Source organism: Mucor velutinosus, assembly GCF_035048745.1.
Source record: "Mucor velutinosus strain NIH1002 chromosome Unknown tig00000041, whole genome shotgun sequence".
Taxonomy (NCBI): Eukaryota; Fungi; Mucoromycota; class Mucoromycetes; order Mucorales; family Mucoraceae; genus Mucor; species Mucor velutinosus.
In genome coordinates, this window is record NW_027041905.1 from 134,447 (window position 1) to 153,620 (window position 19,174).

The 19,174-nt window shown below is 38.5% G+C and overlaps 3 protein-coding genes and 1 non-coding gene across 4 annotated transcripts; 1 reads left to right on the forward strand and 3 right to left on the reverse strand.

The window, feature by feature from the left end:
* Positions 1-3,978: 3,978 nt before the first annotated feature.
* On the reverse strand, positions 3,979-6,561 carry ATC70_000192 (uncharacterized protein; the record flags this gene model as incomplete). Its single annotated transcript, XM_064819612.1, has 12 exons — positions 3,979-4,421; positions 4,483-4,539; positions 4,601-4,699; positions 4,761-5,237; positions 5,311-5,414; positions 5,469-5,515; positions 5,573-5,624; positions 5,688-5,743; positions 5,803-5,868; positions 5,922-6,025; positions 6,101-6,204; positions 6,260-6,561. 12 exons carry the CDS (start codon positions 6,559-6,561, stop codon positions 3,979-3,981), a joined length of 1,911 nt encoding a protein of 636 aa, XP_064683532.1.
* Positions 6,562-8,089: 1,528 nt separating this feature from the next.
* ATC70_000193 (uncharacterized protein) lies at positions 8,090-11,697 on the reverse strand (the record flags this gene model as incomplete). The annotated part of the gene is made up of 8 exons (XM_064819613.1): positions 8,090-8,383; positions 8,441-8,548; positions 8,601-9,060; positions 9,112-9,724; positions 9,777-9,925; positions 10,037-11,099; positions 11,150-11,627; positions 11,692-11,697. The coding sequence occupies 8 exons, from the start codon at positions 11,695-11,697 to the stop codon at positions 8,090-8,092; spliced, it is 3,171 nt and encodes a 1,056-aa protein (XP_064683533.1).
* A 1,983-nt stretch (positions 11,698-13,680) lies between these two features.
* Positions 13,681-14,403, reverse strand: ATC70_000194 (uncharacterized protein; the record flags this gene model as incomplete). The annotated part of the gene is made up of 1 exon (XM_064819614.1): positions 13,681-14,403. The coding sequence occupies one exon, from the start codon at positions 14,401-14,403 to the stop codon at positions 13,681-13,683; it is 723 nt and encodes a 240-aa protein (XP_064683534.1).
* Positions 14,404-16,849: 2,446 nt separating this feature from the next.
* Positions 16,850-16,921, forward strand: ATC70_000195. Its single transcript has one exon. It is a non-coding gene; the product is annotated as a tRNA-Pro (tRNA).
* The last annotated feature ends 2,253 nt before the right edge of the window (positions 16,922-19,174 follow it).

The window sequence follows — 19,174 nt, forward strand, 5'->3', positions numbered from 1 at the left end:
TAGTACTCTTATTTGCTATAACATTATGTTATAGTACTTCTATTTGCTATAACATTATGTTATAGTACTCTTATTTGCTATAACCAAATGTTATAGTACTCTTATTTGCTATAACATTATGTTATAGTACTTCTATTTGCTATAACCAAATGTTATAGTACTCTTATTTGCTATAACCAAATGTTATAGTACTTCTATTTGCTATAACCAAATGTTATAGTACTTCTATTTGCTATAACATTATGTTATAGTACTTCTATTTGCTATAACATTATGTTATAGTACTTCTATTTGCTATAACCAAATGTTATAGTACTCTTATTTGCTATAACCAAATGTTATAGTACTTCTATTTGCTATAACATTATGTTATAGTACTTCTATTTGCTATAACATTATGTTATAGTACTTCTATTTGCTATAACATTATGTTATAGTACTCTTATTTGCTATAACCAAATGTTATAGTACTCTTATTTGCTATAACCAAATGTTATAGTACTCTTATTTGCTATAACATTATGTTATAGTACTCTTATTTGCTATAACCAAATGTTATAGTACTCTTATTTGCTATAACATTATGTTATAGTACTTCTATTTGCTATAACCAAATGTTATAGTACTCTTATTTGCTATAACCAAATGTTATAGTACTTCTATTTGCTATAACATTATGTTATAGTACTTCTATTTGCTATAACATTATGTTATAGTACTCTTATTTGCTATAACCAAATGTTATAGTACTCTTATTTGCTATAACCAAATGTTATAGTACTTCTATTTGCTATAACCAAATGTTATAGTACTTCTATTTGCTATAACATTATGTTATAGTACTTCTATTTGCTATAACATTATGTTATAGTACTCTTATTTGCTATAACCAAATGTTATAGTACTCTTATTTGCTATAACCAAATGTTATAGTACTCTTATTTGCTATAACATTATGTTATAGTACTTCTATTTGCTATAACATTATGTTATAGTACTCTTATTTGCTATAACCAAATGTTATAGTACTCTTATTTGCTATAACATTATGTTATAGTACTTCTATTTGCTATAACCAAATGTTATAGTACTCTTATTTGCTATAACCAAATGTTATAGTACTTCTATTTGCTATAACCAAATGTTATAGTACTTCTATTTGCTATAACATTATGTTATAGTACTTCTATTTGCTATAACATTATGTTATAGTACTTCTATTTGCTATAACATTATGTTATAGTACTCTTATTTGCTATAACCAAATGTTATAGTACTCTTATTTGCTATAACCAAATGTTATAGTACTTCTATTTGCTATAACATTATGTTATAGTACTTCTATTTGCTATAACATTATGTTATAGTACTCTTATTTGCTATAACATTATGTTATAGTACTTCTATTTGCTATAACATTATGTTATAGTACTCTTATTTGCTATAACATTATGTTATAGTACTCTTATTTGCTATAACCAAATGTTATAGTACTCTTATTTGCTATAACATTATGTTATAGTACTCTTATTTGCTATAACATTATGTTATAGTACTCTTATTTGCTATAACATAATGTTATAGCAAAAAAAAATTCCTAATACGACATTGTCTACCGCTTACCGAAACGGGCTCTTCTGCTTTATAATTCATCCCTTTTCCCGCTAGTTTAGCAGATGCGTCCATTATTTCAAATGTTGTATATTTCGAAATATGTCGTAACCAACCACACATCACTAATCACTATCACTAATCACTATCACTAATCACTAATATATATACTGGAAAACTATGAAAAGAAAAATAGACAAGCCAATCATATACATTATTGAGAGCCGGGCAAAGGTGAATAAAGCTACCGGCAAAGCCTGCAGTGGGGAGGGGGTTCGGAGGAGGGGCTCAGCCTCTCCACCAAGAACATAATAATGCATCTAATTCAACACTGGATAACATTGATTTAGGGGAGGTTTACCATAGCGAAGCAAAGGTGTAAAGCCTATGACAACTAAGCATCTAATCCAACATTGGGTAGCATTGAGTTATAGGGGGTTATACCGTAGCAAATCAAAAGTGCAAAGCCATGGTAATCAGGCGTCTAATCCAACACTTGGTAACATTGATTTATATGAGGGCTTGATTGCAGCGAAGCGAAGGTTCAAAACCATAGTATCTAATAAGCAGCAAATTCGAGTTTTTATTTCCATTGCTAATAAGCTTACCGGCAACATAACGCAACAAAATTTGCATGAATTAGCTTTACCAAAATCAATATGCCTCTTATTCGAATTAAAAATTGCGCAAGCTACAGAACTGCCTTTCTAATAAGTTCTAACTACCAAAGATGTGATTTATGCCGTGTAAATAAACTCTATAAAGCAATACATAACCAAATTTGACAGCTTTCAAGCCTTCATATCTTGGCATGTAGATCTTTATGAGCCACCGGAATGACGCCAAACAATTGTACTTGAGTAGTAGTAACTTCCTGACATCTTTGCTTAACTTTTTCGGCCAAAAAAAAAACATGGCCAAAAATCGACCAAAAAGCATGAGATACCCCTCATGGTTTTCATTGAAAATCAAACGATCGCGTTTTTGGCCTTAATAATAAATACTTTTACTAAAGCATACGAGTCTTTAGACACTTTGAGTGGTTTCCTGACCTACACTTCGCTTCGGTGGAAACCAACCTACGTTCAAACAGCTCGCACTACCGCGGGCCTTTGGCTAATATTGCAAAATTTTATACAGCTAAAATGTTAGAAGAACCTTGATTATTGGTTGATATACAATCATTAATCATATGAGTATTTGTGCTTCGGATGGTTCTCTACCTTCGCTTCACCTCGCTTAAGTGGGAACCAACCTGTGCAGCGGCAGCTCGTGCTACTGATTGCTCTTGCATATTTTCATATTAAAATACTGCTACTTTCATTTTGACCCTCCACTTACACATGAAATCCCTTTGTTATCTATGGATCTGATTCTTATGTGATGCTCTACATCCATATACACGTAGCTACTTTATATACGGGCAAGTATCATACAGATATTATTCCTTTTTTAGTCAAGAGTGTACCTAATACAGCAAAATCTGAATGCATTTGAGCCGCGTTTTCTTGCGTTCAAGGCCGTTTTAGATAGTTAGAATAGCACCAAACAGTTGCTCTCATCTGGCAGTTACTTTTTGATACGTTTGGTCAACTTTTTGGGGATCAAAAAAGCATGAACAAAAATCGACCAAAAAGCATTGGGTGATCATCACACTTTAAATAGTCGAATCTGGCAAAATAGTTCGATCAAGTCAAAAATCATCAAGATTTGGCCAATCTGGATTTGATTTAACGCTGGCTGATGGGGCTGGCTGGCAGACTGAATGCTCTTTGACTCATGAAAGCAATAATAATAGATGCTCTTGAAACCAAAGGAAAGCTAGTGACAAACTACACGGTACTATCGTTAGCCGTGCTATTTTCTGAAGTCTTATATTTGATAATGCCAGTCCACCAAAATACTTGTAACATCAACTTCTTTCCTTTTGAGGCTTTGAAAGAGTCTTGGAACCATAAAATTGTTCTGTTATGATCATTGTCATCATGAATTCCATCATTTTTATTCCTTATTGTCTGTTTCAATGTATTTGATTCCACCACTAAACTCCCCCAGCTCCGGCGTTATTCTTCCTATCTTGATACAGAACGAAGCCAGAATTTCTAATTGCTCTGCTGAAGGTCTATCTTCGTGTTAGCTTGGATGGGTTGCACAATTTCAGTTGTCAAGCAGGCAACATCTCCAGACATAATTGCTACTTTCTTTAAGGTAAAAGGCCATTGTGTATCATATTATAGTAAGCTTGAAAGCAAGATATACATTGTGAATCGATTCGTATTTATTATGCAAATCACAGCGTGCTTTATGTTACAATTTATATAGGACAGATGAGTGGTAATATGCAATTAGAATATAAGTGATAGATAATTAGACTACAGACTCTTCGTGTTTTTTGGTATTTTGATGTAGTTGTTGCTCAACTTGTTGATCTTCTACCTGGTCAACTTGATATTTTTCCTTTGTTTCCTCATGCTCTGTGGTAACTGTATTTGTGGGTATATCCACCACTACAGCCTTGGCAGTCTCCTCCTCCTCCTTTGCCTTCTTTTCGGCTGCTTTTTTATGACTACGAATCGAGTGGTGTTTTACAAACAGAGAGGATATGAACCCTAAGCCAGCCATGGGAATAAGGACATACCAGATCAATCGGAGTGATTCAACATAGACTTGCAGGGTAATTGCCAAATACTCGGCTGGTAAACCATGATTGACATACTCGGATGACTGTATCACCCTGGAAGCTTCCTCCATGGGCAAGTATTTGGGCAATTCTTGCGTCAATTGAGAATTCAAGACTGCTGATGAAATGGCTACGAAGCAAACAAAGGGTAAGTATGGTGATCTGTGCCTGAATCGAGATGTACAACTTACCAACACCCAAGGCACCGCCCAAGATTCTTGCGAAATTACCTAAACCAGTAACAACGGCTACACAAGGAGATGTCAGTATTATGCGCTATCGTCTCAAATAAACGTGACTCAGCATTACCAATGTCTTTGGGCTCCACTGATGCTTGGAGTGCAATGATGGTGGATGAAAAGAGACAGCCCAAACCAGCACCACCAATGACAGTGATACCATAGATTTCTAGCGAGTAAGCATGAATACAGATGCATACACACAAAATCGACTTGATGTTGCCACTTACCAGAGAAGGGAGTATATTCGTTGAACAAGCTGAAGAGACCAATCCACATGGTCAACAGAGCCATACCAACACAGATCAAAGGCCTGTATACACCCGTCTTTGAGATTGTCACACCAACAATAGTAGAGAGAACCGTCAGCACCATTTGCATTGGGATCAGTCTGATTCCGGACCACATGGCAGAGTCATTTCTCACGACCTGAAAGTAGATGGGGAGGTAATAAACAGCAGAGAAGAATGTCATACCAAAGAACCAATTGGTCAAAATGACGCTGACAACCGATCTATTGGTAAAGAGTCGAGGAGGCATGATGGGCTCCTTGGCAAACTTCTTTTCCACAAGCACCAACAAGCCGACTAAGAGAATAGAGAGCACCAGAGGCACGATGACTGCAGCTGAATTCCAAGGGAATTCTTGACCGCCAAAGTTGAGTGCCAACAAGAAAAGTGTGGCAAAAGCCAAGACAATAACAGTTCCTAATAAAGAGTAGCACAGCATGGTCAATATACGTCTATATTACCCACAGTAATCTTATATATATATATATACCTGCGTAATCCACGCGCTTCAACTTGTCCATCAATTTGCCATGAGGTGTAGGCAATCTCAAAAAGAAGAACAAGACAAGCATGGCTACTGCACCAATTGGAAGGCTGTACAAATGTTACTATACAAATGTTATACTACACACTTGCGATCCCTCTTACTTGATGTAGAAATTCCATCGCCATGACACATAATCAGTCAAGGAGCCCTATTCGCATCAAATCAGTTACCTAGTATTCTCAACTCATCTATTCAATGTACATACGCCAATGAGTGGACCACAAACACTGGACAAGGCGAAAACAGCATTGATGATACTACATGGTGTCCCAAAATTGTGAGTGATGTGTGCAACAGTGACACCGAATGAAAACTTTTACCCTTGATATGTGCCTCTCTTCTCTAATGGCACCAGATCGGAGAAGATGACGAATACCTACGAGATGTTCGATTCAGAACAAAGCAGGACATTATGAAACGATTACTCATGTTTACCATACTAAAGATGCCAGCAGCACCAATGCCAGCAATAGCTCTTCCGACAATCAACATGATCATGCTCTAATCGAGATGGTCAGCTCTCAGATCCAATTTTACCAGTCAACACAAATTACCGTGGAAGCACCACAGAGCACGGAGCCGAAAAGAAACACGCCGATACCAAACATCAAGATCCATTTGCGACCGAAAATGTCGGAAAACTTTGAAAATAGAGGTTCTATATAGAGAAAAGTATCAAGATCTACCAGCTCTATTCATGCACGCATGCATGCATGCTTGGCTGTATACTTACGAAATGCGTCAAATGTCAAAATGTAGGCTGTAGCAACCCATGCCACAATGGACATTTGGTTGAAATCAGACCCAATCTTGGGCAATGCAGTAGCTACAATGGTACTATCATCATGTATAAGATACTGCGCACACACACATACACTGTTCAAAGACTTACTTGTCCAAGGCAGCCAAAAACAGGGCCACTTGGAGCCCAATGAATGTCAACACGCGGCCCACCTTCTCCTTTTTTGATTGTTTTTTTTCTGCATCTCCGTCCAGGCCCTTGGGCTCATTCTGCTCCAAGTCCGGCTTCTCGGTCGTTACTGAAGACGATGAATGCTGCAGATCATCGTTGCCCTTTGAAGTTGTGGCAGCTGCAGTGGTTGAGATGGAAGATCCGCTTGTTGCGACTGGCGCTTCGACAATGCCCGAGTTCTCTGTTGGCAATATGGCTGATGGCTGATGCTTTTCCTCCATAATTGCGATATCTGGATGAGAAGAAAGAGAAAAAAAAAATATTTTTCAGATCAGAAGAACCTAATAATTCTTGATCTACCCACCCTATTTATATTTCTTTTTTGCTATATCGGAATCATCCAATGACAGTGGCGCTATCATGGTTTAATAAGAAAGAAACTGGAGCGCTTGTGATACGCGGAGAAATTTAGGCCCGTTATTGAAAACACGGCATCAAGAGAGACCCGTTTTGATCTGATCAAGAGGATCAGAGAGCAATAGGGAGAGAGAGAGAGAGAGCTGTACAAGATATTTGCATTGTTTTCAGTATTAAAGAGTAACGGATGAATTGAATCCCGCTGCCATGGAGGTAATATACTGTTACTACGCAGCCCTATTTTTTTTTTTTTTGTTGATCTGATCAGATCAGTTGATCTCAAATGGATCACAGATCAGAAAAAAAGACCACTCAAGAGCCTCGCGCGCGCGCAATCTCGGATTTGGTTTCAGAAAGTGTAATTAATTGAGGCAAAACCCTCTTGAAGAATCCAAATCAAAATCAAATGCGTTTGGGTCGCGCAACCACCATTGCATACAGTCTTTATCGTTAGGAGCCATGCAAAGTGTGCGAGGCTGGAATAAGTAAAGCAAAGGATCCACTCAGGGAGTAATTTTATTCTTTGATGAAGCTGTCAATAAATAATCCAGAAGAAGGGCATGAAACGTGACATTTTGCCTTTAAATCTCTGATGTTCAGACCACCTCATTCTTGAAAATCAGTTGCCCGTTCTTTGTCTCGTGCTGAATGACCTCATTGAAAGACTTGAAGGGGCCAAATGCTCATTGCCTATGATTCAAATAAGGCAGAGTAGGACCTGGCAGAGAGCACGATCCTGCGTCAAGCCATTATCTGTCAAGTCTATGGTCTAATAGCAGGCACATCGACTAGTGTTTCCATGGTCGTTCAGCCTTATTGTTCTCTATCTAAATAATGCGTTAATGTAAAGTCTTTTGTATACCAACCATAATCTAGGTTAATCATCCTAATTGAATCGACTAGCATATCCACAACTAAACGTCAGGCCTGTCGAATTTGGCATATGGTAATCTCAAGTCTCTTCTTAGTTATCATGTACTGATCTCCCCCTTCCACATAGACAACCACATCTCATTTGAGAGATTAATCAAACACGGTGCTTCTCTGTACAGACAGATCGATTGTGTAGCGGACGCTTCAAGTACACCAAGAAAGCTTAGGACACTGATTGAAAAGGTGCCTCAAATGTTCGCTTGGAAGAATTCTGTAGCCAGTTTCGTTATGACCGCTCATTAGTCCCACAGCTATTATATGCACAAATATATACATCTCATTACCAAGTATCCTTAGCGTTAGACTGAATCATATATGCATATACAGTATATACACACTTACTGCAAATAAGAGAACAAACACCACGCTTGATACTATTAACTATACTAGTAGCTTTATTCACTGCATCAATAGTGGTTTGCTGGATGGTGTAAGCTGCCAGCAAAAGCATTCAAAAACTTATATTGTGCCATTGATAGCCCAATTTGCTACATAGGAGAAATTGGAGAATTCTTGCTGCTCATTGGCTGTCAACATGGCATTGACAGGTGTCAAAATTGGAATTTCTCTTGTGAATTCCTCATCAAAATTGGATGTGTCTGCTCTACCATTCACAGTAGGCAGAAATGGTGGCTGCACTCGCTTGGCTAGCATATCGTCCCAGTTCACACCAGCAAAGAAAGGATGGTTCTTTACTTCTTGTGCATCGCCTTTCCCTCCACCAAGGCGCTTTTCAGGGTTACGTTCGAGGAGCTACGGACGGATCAATTCATTAGGTTTGTGTACTGCCTCTATTGCACTACTACTTACGGCCTCGCAAATGGACACAGAATGCTTTGACATGTTGATGGGATATAGAATATTGTCCTCCAGCACAGCATCAAAAATTTCGTCTTCATCTTCACCCTTGAATGGCGACTAAATCAATCGTGTTAGTGCATGTAAGCGTCAGCCAGGTGCTTTGATATACCTGTCCAAGCAACATTTCATACAATAAGACACCAAATGCCCACCAATCTACGGCACGTCCATATCTGTGCTCTAGCAAGATTTCAGGCGCCATGAATTCAGGTGTACCACAAAAGGTATTTGTTGTATTGTTGGCCCACATGTTCTCTTTACATAAACCATAATCAGCCAACTTGATATGGCCATCCAGGCACAGCATAATGTTATCCAACTTGAGATCACGATAAATGATGCCATGCTTGTGGAAATAATCCAGTGCCAGCAAAACTTCGCACGCGTAAAAACGAGCACGAGCCTCTGAAAACTGTTCTCTTTGAATCTGCAGCATGAGATCACCACCACTGACGTACTCCATGACATAGTATATACGAGTTTCAGTCTGGAACGTACTGTGCAAATTGACCAAGAAGGGGTGGCGTTCTTCATTTGCTGTTAGAAACACACGTTTCTCGGATCGAGTGCTAAATGGAAGGTTTAGCATAGACACATTATAATCAAAAACCTAATCTTACCTCTCCACTTCATCATTGTCCAAGACAAATCTTTTTTTGAGGATCTTGATAGCATACAACTCGTTCGTATATTTTTCTTCAGCAAGCATAACTTTGCCGAAATTGCCTTTACCTAGTACAGCCAGTAAATTAAAGTCATCCAAGCCAACCTTGCGATTGACCTGCACTGGCGTGGTGATTTGATGCGTCCCTGCTCTCGATAAGGTGTCGCTGATGGAGTTTTGTTGACTAAATAGGTGTGTTAATGACTGGAAGGACGAGGTATCGTGGTTCATGGATAGAGGTCGAGATGCAGTGGGGTTTATTTTAGGAGAAACAGGTGTAGAGAACGAGGATTGAGGTGAGATGATAGAGGCATTGTTAGATTCTTGTTTGTATGGCCTCATCGTTTGTGTTTGCTGCTGCTGTTGCTGGGTATTACTGGATGAGGATGCAAATAGAGGTCTTTGGTGATTGTCGGATAAGAAGTGAGGTAAGCTATCAGAGTGGAAAGTGCGGCGACGGTTGTTGGCTGCCTTCATTTCGCTCAGCATCAGGTTGGCCTTCTCCATGGACATGCCACAAAAATCAGGAACGAGCCCAGCACACTTGGTGTGACAAACCACTCCGCATTCTGGGATATGAATTTAGTCAAGCTCTATCTTAATTGCTAGTGGGTTTATTACCTGCGCATTTCTGTGCTCCTCGAAACCCTAATGGCAGCATGAAACCACAATGGCAGCACCAGTTGGCCCCAATAATGGTCAATGGCTCAAATCGATGTGGAATGCGATGCTTGAGCTCATCCTCGTCATGATCTAGTTTGGAATCCGCTCTAGAAATGCATCGAGTGACCACACGAGTATAGCATTTCTTATGGCATGCCAAACCACAGTCTATTGCCTAGATCAGTTCCATGTCCACACGCAACCAAACACTGATGCACTTGCCTTCGCACTGGAATGTCAATTTAGCCATGAAATCACCACACAGAGCGCACTTCATAATGTGATAGAATCGTCTTGCAACAAACTGATGTCCGTTCATTTCATGCACTTCGCCCTTTCTTTCACGCACAGCGCCAGCTCTTCCCAGTTTGTCCATGGGCCTTCTCTTTACGTTCTCTCTGACAAAATTGATCTCCAGATAGATTCTGCCCAGAGGCTCCACATCGAACCAAGCATTGATACCACCGTGCTCTGACGAAGCAGCATGTTTTCGCTTGTTTCCAGCGGCGTTTCTGTGTTCTACCGCATCCAACGGCGCGTCATGATGTTGTTGTGCAACTTGAGCGGATACCCAGTTTGACTCATGTTGCTCCAATTCCAACTTTTGTTTACGCAAATTCTCTGCAATGTCCGAGATTTTCAGCCAAAGTAAACCTATAGGCAGCGTACGATCGCCTGACTGATCATAGATTAACAGCTCTACTTCAGTTGCTTTGTCGACATGCATTTCGAAGCTATCTGTCCATTTGTCGTTCTTGGAGGGGCGTGTGCGAAATTGGATGTTGCCATCAATCTTGACCATTACTGCTGTGAGAGGGTCACGGAACATACGAGTGGGTGCATGGGCCAATTCGTGCGCTTCAACAATCTTCAATTGCAGTTTACCAGTTACAGGACGTCGAGCTCCTGGCATGCCTCGTAGCACGGGCCTGGCATCCATTTGCTCCAACTTCTCCTCTTCTCTGGCTGCTGCTTCTGCTGATAGTGCCTCGTTTGATTCCTCCTCATCATCTTCATCTTCCTCGCCCAGATACAAATCCTTGTACTTTTTGACAGAGTTGTTGAGCAGCGTCATTTTCTCTGAGCACTCCAATTGCTTCTCATGGAGTTCGGCTTTTCGGCGACGATCAGCTGCTGATGATGAAGATGTGCGGTCCAAAATGGTATACAAATTGCGGATACCCTCTTGCACTTTCTTCTCTACGTCCACTTTGTATTCCAATTCATGTAATTTAAGAGAGACCTTGGCTCTGTTGATGGGCGTATCCGCCTCCAAAAGATCTATGTGCCATTTGAGCTGCCTGATCTCACGCTATATATTGATAATTTACCCAAATTGGTATATCTTTTCCTGGGATCCTCCTCTGCCATCTCAGAAGTGGGGGTTGATGCACTTGTATTTGTTGTGTTGGGAAAATAGGATTGCAGTGATGCTTGCGTGGGTGAGTCGACTATAGGCCGCTCAAGCACGGCTGCATCCTCTGCTCCGTTACTACCAGGTGTCGTTGCGCTTGTAGTTGTGCTGGTTGTTGTGGATTTAGCCACAGCATCTGTGCTGCTTGAGGATTCATTACTCTGTTGGTGGAATGACTGCAGCGAAATGAAAGAGGCACGGCTCCCCTTGGTTTGGAGTCTGCGTAATTCCTCTGTAAAGTAATCAATGTATCTTTGAGACTCTCTGATCTGCGTATCACATTGCAACTGAGCATTCCTGTCTTTAAGGATCTGGCGAAGCTCAATGGCCTTCTTCCTCAAATGGATGTTTTGGTCTATCTTTGCCTGAACCTCTTTGATACGCGCCTCCAATTCCTGTAGTACGACGAGTGAAAGAATTAGTCATGTGCTGTATACATTCAGTGATGCTTTCTCTCACCTCCATTGTGTATAGTGAATGTGTGTGAATAAAAGAAGCGAGTTAGTTTAAGAGCAGGTTAGAGTTTATAAAGAAAAGAGAAGGTTTAAACGAAAGAGAAAGAGAGAGAACGATTCGGCGTTTCAACGCAATAAAGAATTGGAAAGGTTGTGGTTGCTGGGCCAACCCATATTGGCGGGTAAATAGTAAATGCGTCAAATGTATCCCTTGAAATCACTCATTATCAATGTGCATTGGCATCATTTATAAATACAGTGATCTCATTTCAGCCTCACGCGCTATTGCAGGTCATTCTTTACCACGCCTTCTCATTTCTGTATACCTTTTCACTTTTGATAAGGATGAAGGAGAGCAACGCCGTGTAACTCAAATGGCTGTTTCACAAAATCGATACCACATCCTGTTGCATTGTTGGCCCTAATCATGCCTCTCGCTTTCAGTGATAGCACAAGACGTTGGCTGTGCATAAAAGTGTCCTCTGTTATTGTTATAAATCATATAATCCCGTAGAGAAATAGAGGAGAGCACTGGCAAAAATGGGTTGAAGAGGAGGAAGTCAGCTTCAGCATGTGAAAAACCAGTGCATCCAGAAGGTTGAGATCAGGTCCTAAAAATAGACGTAAGCATCTGTCATTCTATACAAAATAATATCGCATGATCAGATGCTCACTCTTGTATTCCTTTGTCAAGAATTTCATTGATACTATCCGTCATGCAAGAGTTTGCGATAGAATATAATATAGGTGTTGTTGATCAGCTCCTTGCTTCGTATTCTAAATCAACTTGCAGAGTTGGCTACGAGCAATGCCAAAAAATGAAGAAAGACTTCATGATTAGCATACAAGGTCTATTACCAAGTGCAGGAAACTGTTACTAATTTTCAATAATCCTATGTTAGGGAGGGGGGACGAATTATTCGTGTAATTGTAATTTCAGTGTTTACGACAAAAATGCTCGACTGAATCTTCTCTAAGAGCTTTAGTATTATAGCTCTCTTTTACCATTTGAATTCCTGTTCTGATGGCTGGTTGCCTGATCTCAGTTTATCCTGTTAGTGTGTGATTTGAGTTTGCTACTGTTTCTTAAAAAAAAGCTGTCTGATAATTTTAAGGCAGCGTTAACTATTTTACCTTCTTGATACACTGATATTTTGCACGTTACTCGATTTCAATGTTATATGCTCTACATTATAAATAAGATCGTCATGGCCGTAAAGGTCATTATATTCGCATTAAAAAGATCAAGCTTTCAGGGCCACGTATACCAAGTAGGGCTCACAATGTAATTGTCAGTTGCACTTTTTTGATTCTAGACGACAATTAATTTGATATTTTGCGTTAGGGTTCGTTCAATGAGCGACTAGCGACTATCAACTATCACATATGCTGAATCTTAGAACTACAAGTATTGCGATAGCTCTGTTGTTTTGAGTCGTATAATACCAATTCTATACCATCTGACCTATCCAAAGGACATCAAACTTGATTTCATCAGCTTCTAGAAAATACTATACTGGGTTGCCCGCATATTATTGATGTATCAAACAATATCAAACGACTAGTATATTCAATTCTCACTAATTCAATTAAGCGATTCACAGTGTCCAAATTACTATGAATACATCAATCTTAACTTCCTTGCAATGACAACCTATGCTGTTGACTAAATCACCTTACATCTGATGTCAAAAATCCAAACGTGAACGTTATAAATAACGCGTAGATCTTAAAGTATCCGGGATCTTAAATAGGATTGCTTGTGTAGGTTATGCAGCCATTCAAATAAATTCTTACATCACGCAAATCTTCATAAATGTATTAGCATATACGCTCGATACGAATTAGTCGCCGTAACTGAGTTCAATTTTTTTTGGCATCAAATAATTCATTGATCTTGGACATCAAATCATCATTAATAAAACATGGTAAGGAGTACATGAAATTTGGATGTATGATATTTACAATAGTATTTTATTGATATTCAATGCTTTTAGTAGCGTGTTATTTCGCCTCTTGTATTTATTACAGCTTGACATCCAGATGTCATACTTGCAACCAATCTCTCCGCCAGATCAAGATCCAAGTTATTCCACTCCTCATGGATACACGCAAGCAATTGTTCTGCATTATCAATGCGATGCCTCTTGCTCTCAATTCGCTTCTCCATGGTGGCCCACAGATGTTCGATTGGATTCAAATTGGGGCTTTGAGCCGGCCAGAAGCTAAAACTGTTGACCAGTGGTTGATCCTCCTTCCAACTTGTAGAAATTCTACCTGTATGACAGGAAGCACCATCTTCTTGAAGAACAAAGTTGCCTTCCTCATTCTTCATCACATCAGCTATCCATGGCAAGTAGCTCTTGTCCAAACACTCGATGTATCTGTCCTGATTTACTCGGCCATCAAGTGCTACTAACGGTCCGTAGCCTCCAGCCCAAAAGCATCCCCAAAGCATCACAGAGCCGCTTCCAAACTTCTTGGTTTTGATAATGTAATAATCATTGTACCTTTTACCTTCTTTTCGGATCACCCTAGAGCCACCATCATTACCGAGAACCATGAATTTGGACTCATCGGACCAAACAACCTTTCTCCACTGTTCTGGCCCCCATCCGACTTTGTCCAAGCACCAGGAGAGTCTTTTCAGCTTGTGCTCAGGTGTCAATGCTGGTTTGTGTGCATTCTTATATGATTGAAAGCCAATTAGCTTCATATACTTTATGAGCGTATCCATTGAAATTGATGGGTTGGCGGTGCAGAGCGAAGCTGACGTGCGAGCCGTCTCTGATCTCTATTATCCATCTTCAATGATGCTCCAGAACGTTTTGGAAGCAATAATCCGGTGCCTTTAGAGCCTGCCCTCTTGATCACGATGCTTACCGTAGACGGGGACAGGTTCATGGTCTTGCTGATCACACTTTCTTTGACACCTGCTCTGTGGCAGTTTACTTTACCACCAATTTGCCATTCTGAAAGACGAGATTTGGCTTGTCAATTGACCTGATGTTGATGTATACTCATTTAAAATCTTAAGTTAGGTTAAGTAGTGAGATCTATGATTTTAAAGCATTCAAACATTTATTGGGGGTTTCGAATTTCTTAAAAATAAAAACAAACAGTGACCATTTCGGTGACTAATTCGTATCGAGTGTAATAACTTCACATAAAACTGCTTCCCATAATAGACCATCAACCCCTAGATATAAAGCAGTCAATATAATTCTAAGCTCCGATATCGGAGTTTTAATAAGTCGGGACCCCGATATTGTCCTTTAAACGGTGTAAGATAGAAAGGGTGGATCAAGATATAGATAGACTGTTAAGCACAAAGAATAAAAGGATTATTATTTGTAGCTTATAAAAAATGTTTGATATTATAAAAACAAGAAAAGACTTATTTGAATAAGATCAGACACAAAAACTAAAGATTTATTGATGAAGACAAGAGTTATTCTATTTATACTAAGTTCTGAATGCCAAAGTAGTAATTTATCTTGTACAACGCTTATCACATCTGGTGAACCTCAGTGTTATATCAAATGTCATAGCAAGGTCTCACACTAAAGGTTCTAGGCTATTCTTAGGTCCTTTGGGTAAATCATGCTAATCATGATTTACAAATCAATTGTTGGGTAGATAGTAAACCTATTTGTATTATAGTTCATCATCATGCTGTAAACCCTAGCATAATGAAAAGTATATAAATGCATCCTTGGGATGCATTCTTGTTGTAACTGTCTGAAATACGTGAGAATGGATATGTCTTTTTATTTTTCAGTAAAATCAGATGGAGAGAAAAGGGAAGGGTGAATGTCTACTGCTATTTATATGTATGATTTATGGATTGCTTACACACCCGTCTAGAATGGTGTTCTCATGCTAAGTTTTAGTGTCAATCCTCACTTATGCTAAATGGTAATTATTTCAGATATAGATGATCAGTCTAAATATCTTTAGTAGCTCTTGGCAACGTTAATTACTTACATTCCTTATCTGCTATCTTTTGACATATAGAGAATAGTTTATCGAAACTTAGCTTATGTGAATATCATGATTATCGTTTACATGTTGAACAGCTTATTTACATATGCTCCATGTGTGCATAGTTTATTGCTCAATTCAATCTACGACATTATGATTCAGGAACAGTTATATGTGTGAATACAACAATTCTCAATAAAAGTGTAATTCTTTGGCAGATTCAATTTTACATTGTATTTTGACATAACACTCAGTGCAGTGAAATCAGGTTTAAATAGATTTCACAAAAAAAAATAAAGCAAAGGTCAAATACAATAGAAATCAACTGTATTTTATTTTGTGTATAAAATGAACTGAAGATCCTGGAATTGAGTAAAAAAAAGAAGAGTATTTATACATTTGCATCTAGCTTGTAGGATTAGTGATGAGAGAGCAATAGGTGCTGCTATTGCGATATCTGGCAAATGTTGATGATGTTTGATTTAAAGTGGTAATCAATGCAAGAGCACTGGCCATAAGGGTCGATTTGAGTAACCTTGATGGGCTTGGGTGAGCTATCGTCATAGCATGATTTAATGTAACCTTGATGGTTTAAAGTGTGATGTTTGTTATTGAAGCATGGAATCCTTTATCTGGGATATTGTGCAACTATGGCAGCAGGGCATAGTTGTCATATTTGAATATGCTTGTTATTGATTTAATTCTATTTGGATAAAGATACCATCACCTATTACGACCATCATGGGTGTGATTGAATACACTGTGATCAGGAGTGATTCATTCACACGATGTGCGATATAAGCGTGTATCTTTACTTTAGTATTTTTAAATGGGTTTTTGATGTACATTTGAGCGCTTTCATTAATAGATCCAAAGAGCATGAATTTGAATGAGTGCTATTTGATGAACTTTGGTTTTCAATTAAGTTGCGTTTGGGTGGCTATTTCATTACACTGTTTATTGAATGCATTTACAACTTATATTTATATTATTTCTACGATCGATAATCACTTAATCAATGAAACTTTCGAGTAGATATAGTACTTGATATAGCAACGGATAATCAGATCAATGCCTGCTATCAGTTTCCAGAACCTTCGAGTATACGCTGGCGCCTTTTAGTCGCTTTTTTTTAAATTTGACTTGAATCTTTATTTAGGAACGACAATAACATCTGAGGTTTCTTGGTTTAGTGGTATAATTCTCGCTTAGGGTGCGAGAGGTCCCGGGTTCGATTCCCGGAGAAGCCCTTTTTATCAGTCGAGATGTTTGTGGTGTTTGTAGCATCTTCATTATTTCTCTGTTTTCTGACCTCTGTTGAGAGTACAAGTAATGAATTTAGATAAATGTATACAACGAAAGATGATCTTCATTGTTTTGCCAAATTAATTCGATGTTTATACTAATTAAAAGCTTATGTGAAATTTGAAGCTTTATGACTTGAATTCACGAAAAAAAAAAAGAATGTAAAAACAATAAAGTCAACTTGATAAAGGTATGTTTTATTATCAAACTGGCAGGTGTAAAGTAAACTGAAGTCTCTCTACTGGCCAGGTAGATGATCCTTCTTATATACTACTATCAGCGAAAAAAAACGTTCCAGTGTTTTGCCAAATTGTACTTATTACCAATTTTCTCTGTAAACATCAAAGCTATTGGTGTGCGCTCAGTTTTCATAAATAGCCTAAGCAGTTGGCTGTCAGATAATATATTATGCGCTTTATTCACTTGGTTAGAAAAAGAATGGTAGCCTCATGAAAGTGAAAAGTGGAATTTATTTAATTTTATAAAAAATTACAATATTTAGTTGGACCACGTTTACTCTCTGTAATGAAATAACTACCCAAACGCAACTTGATTGAAAACCGAAATTCTGTTGCATACAAGCATGCATCTTAGGCTACATTCACTTTCTCCCCAAGCCACCTTTTACAGTGTAGTAGCAGCATAGATGATGTTTATCGTATCACATCACATCTATGTTTACCAGTCCAGTCAATTGTGTGTGCACAGGTGCCTCAGGAACTACAATACAATCAATCTCCCCAATGTCAAGATATCGAGATCCACCTACACTACATGAAACATATCGACTTATTAGGTGGCCTCTCAACAAGCTATACTAACAATCCATAAGGCCCCAGTGGCCTGCTATTTATATACCATCTCAACGTAGTAGTCATTGACCAGGGATCTACCATATTTAAGCAAGCTAGATGCCCTGTTGTGGAATTTGAGGCTTTACAGACTAAAATTCACGGAAAAAAAAGAATAAAAAAACAGTAATGTCAACTTGATAAAGGTATATTTTATTATCAAACTGACAGGTGTAAAGTAAACTGAAGTCTCTCTACTGGCCAGGTAGATGATCCTTCTTATATACTATAACAATGGATAAAAGTTCTATTAATTAGATTGACAAATAAGTCAACTCAGATCAACTAATGTCTAATCATGCTAAAAGACAACTCCAGCAAGCTAATCATGATTTAGCTCTGTCTGGATGAATAATTAGACTCTCATCCGAAGTACCCTGATCTATCCTTTCCATAAGGATAATTAATATCGATCTAGTAGCATGTATCCGATAGGTACAGTCTTCTTAGTCTATATTAATAGTACATATCTGAGTGTATATCGCTAAGCATACATCTTTAGCATGTATCTGGATATATGGCATGTCTATAGCATATCGTATGCATGTCTATAGCATGTCTCATATATAGTACAAGTCTGTAGTACATAAAGTATCTGTAGCTAGTATCACGGATATAAGCATGTGTCTTATAGCGTGGATCATGAAGTGCACATCTGAAGCAACAAGCTCATATTGCATTAATCTTGGTGCCTATCCAGATATGGTAAACATCCGTAGTTAATGTCGGAATACAAGTATAAGTCTATAGTGCCATCCATGTCCGTGGTGCCATCTATAGCCTATATCTTATATAGTATGAATCTTATAGTACTAGCGTATCTGAAGTCCATATCTTCTCATGATCATAGTATAAATCGATATCGTACATCTAATCCAGTGTACATACAGTTTATATCTAAATCTGGTAACTGGATGAACTGTCGGAATGCAGATCATAGTGGATGTATTCCACATTTGCCCCCACCAGTTTCAACGCATGTTGACTAATTCAAAGAATTATGTAAACGATCAATGATCTGTATTTCGCATTCGCTGACAAAGATATAACGCAATGTGATAGTCTAAAGGTGCTACTGCAATTTGCATGTTGCCCTGATATATCCCATGACAAACATCACTTTACTGTTCTGCAACGTTGAGTCTCTTAGAGCCTCTCAAACGCTTGTCAGAATCATCACGCTTACGCTTTGATTTGGAGGAAGCAGTGTCACTATTTAGTGCCTGTCACTACGGCCCAACTGATGTTCTCACAGAACATGGATGTGCTCTTTTGGGAACATCGATGTTCTCATGAGCACATTGATGTTCTCATTTGAGAAGGTATAGTTTTCCACATGAATAAAAT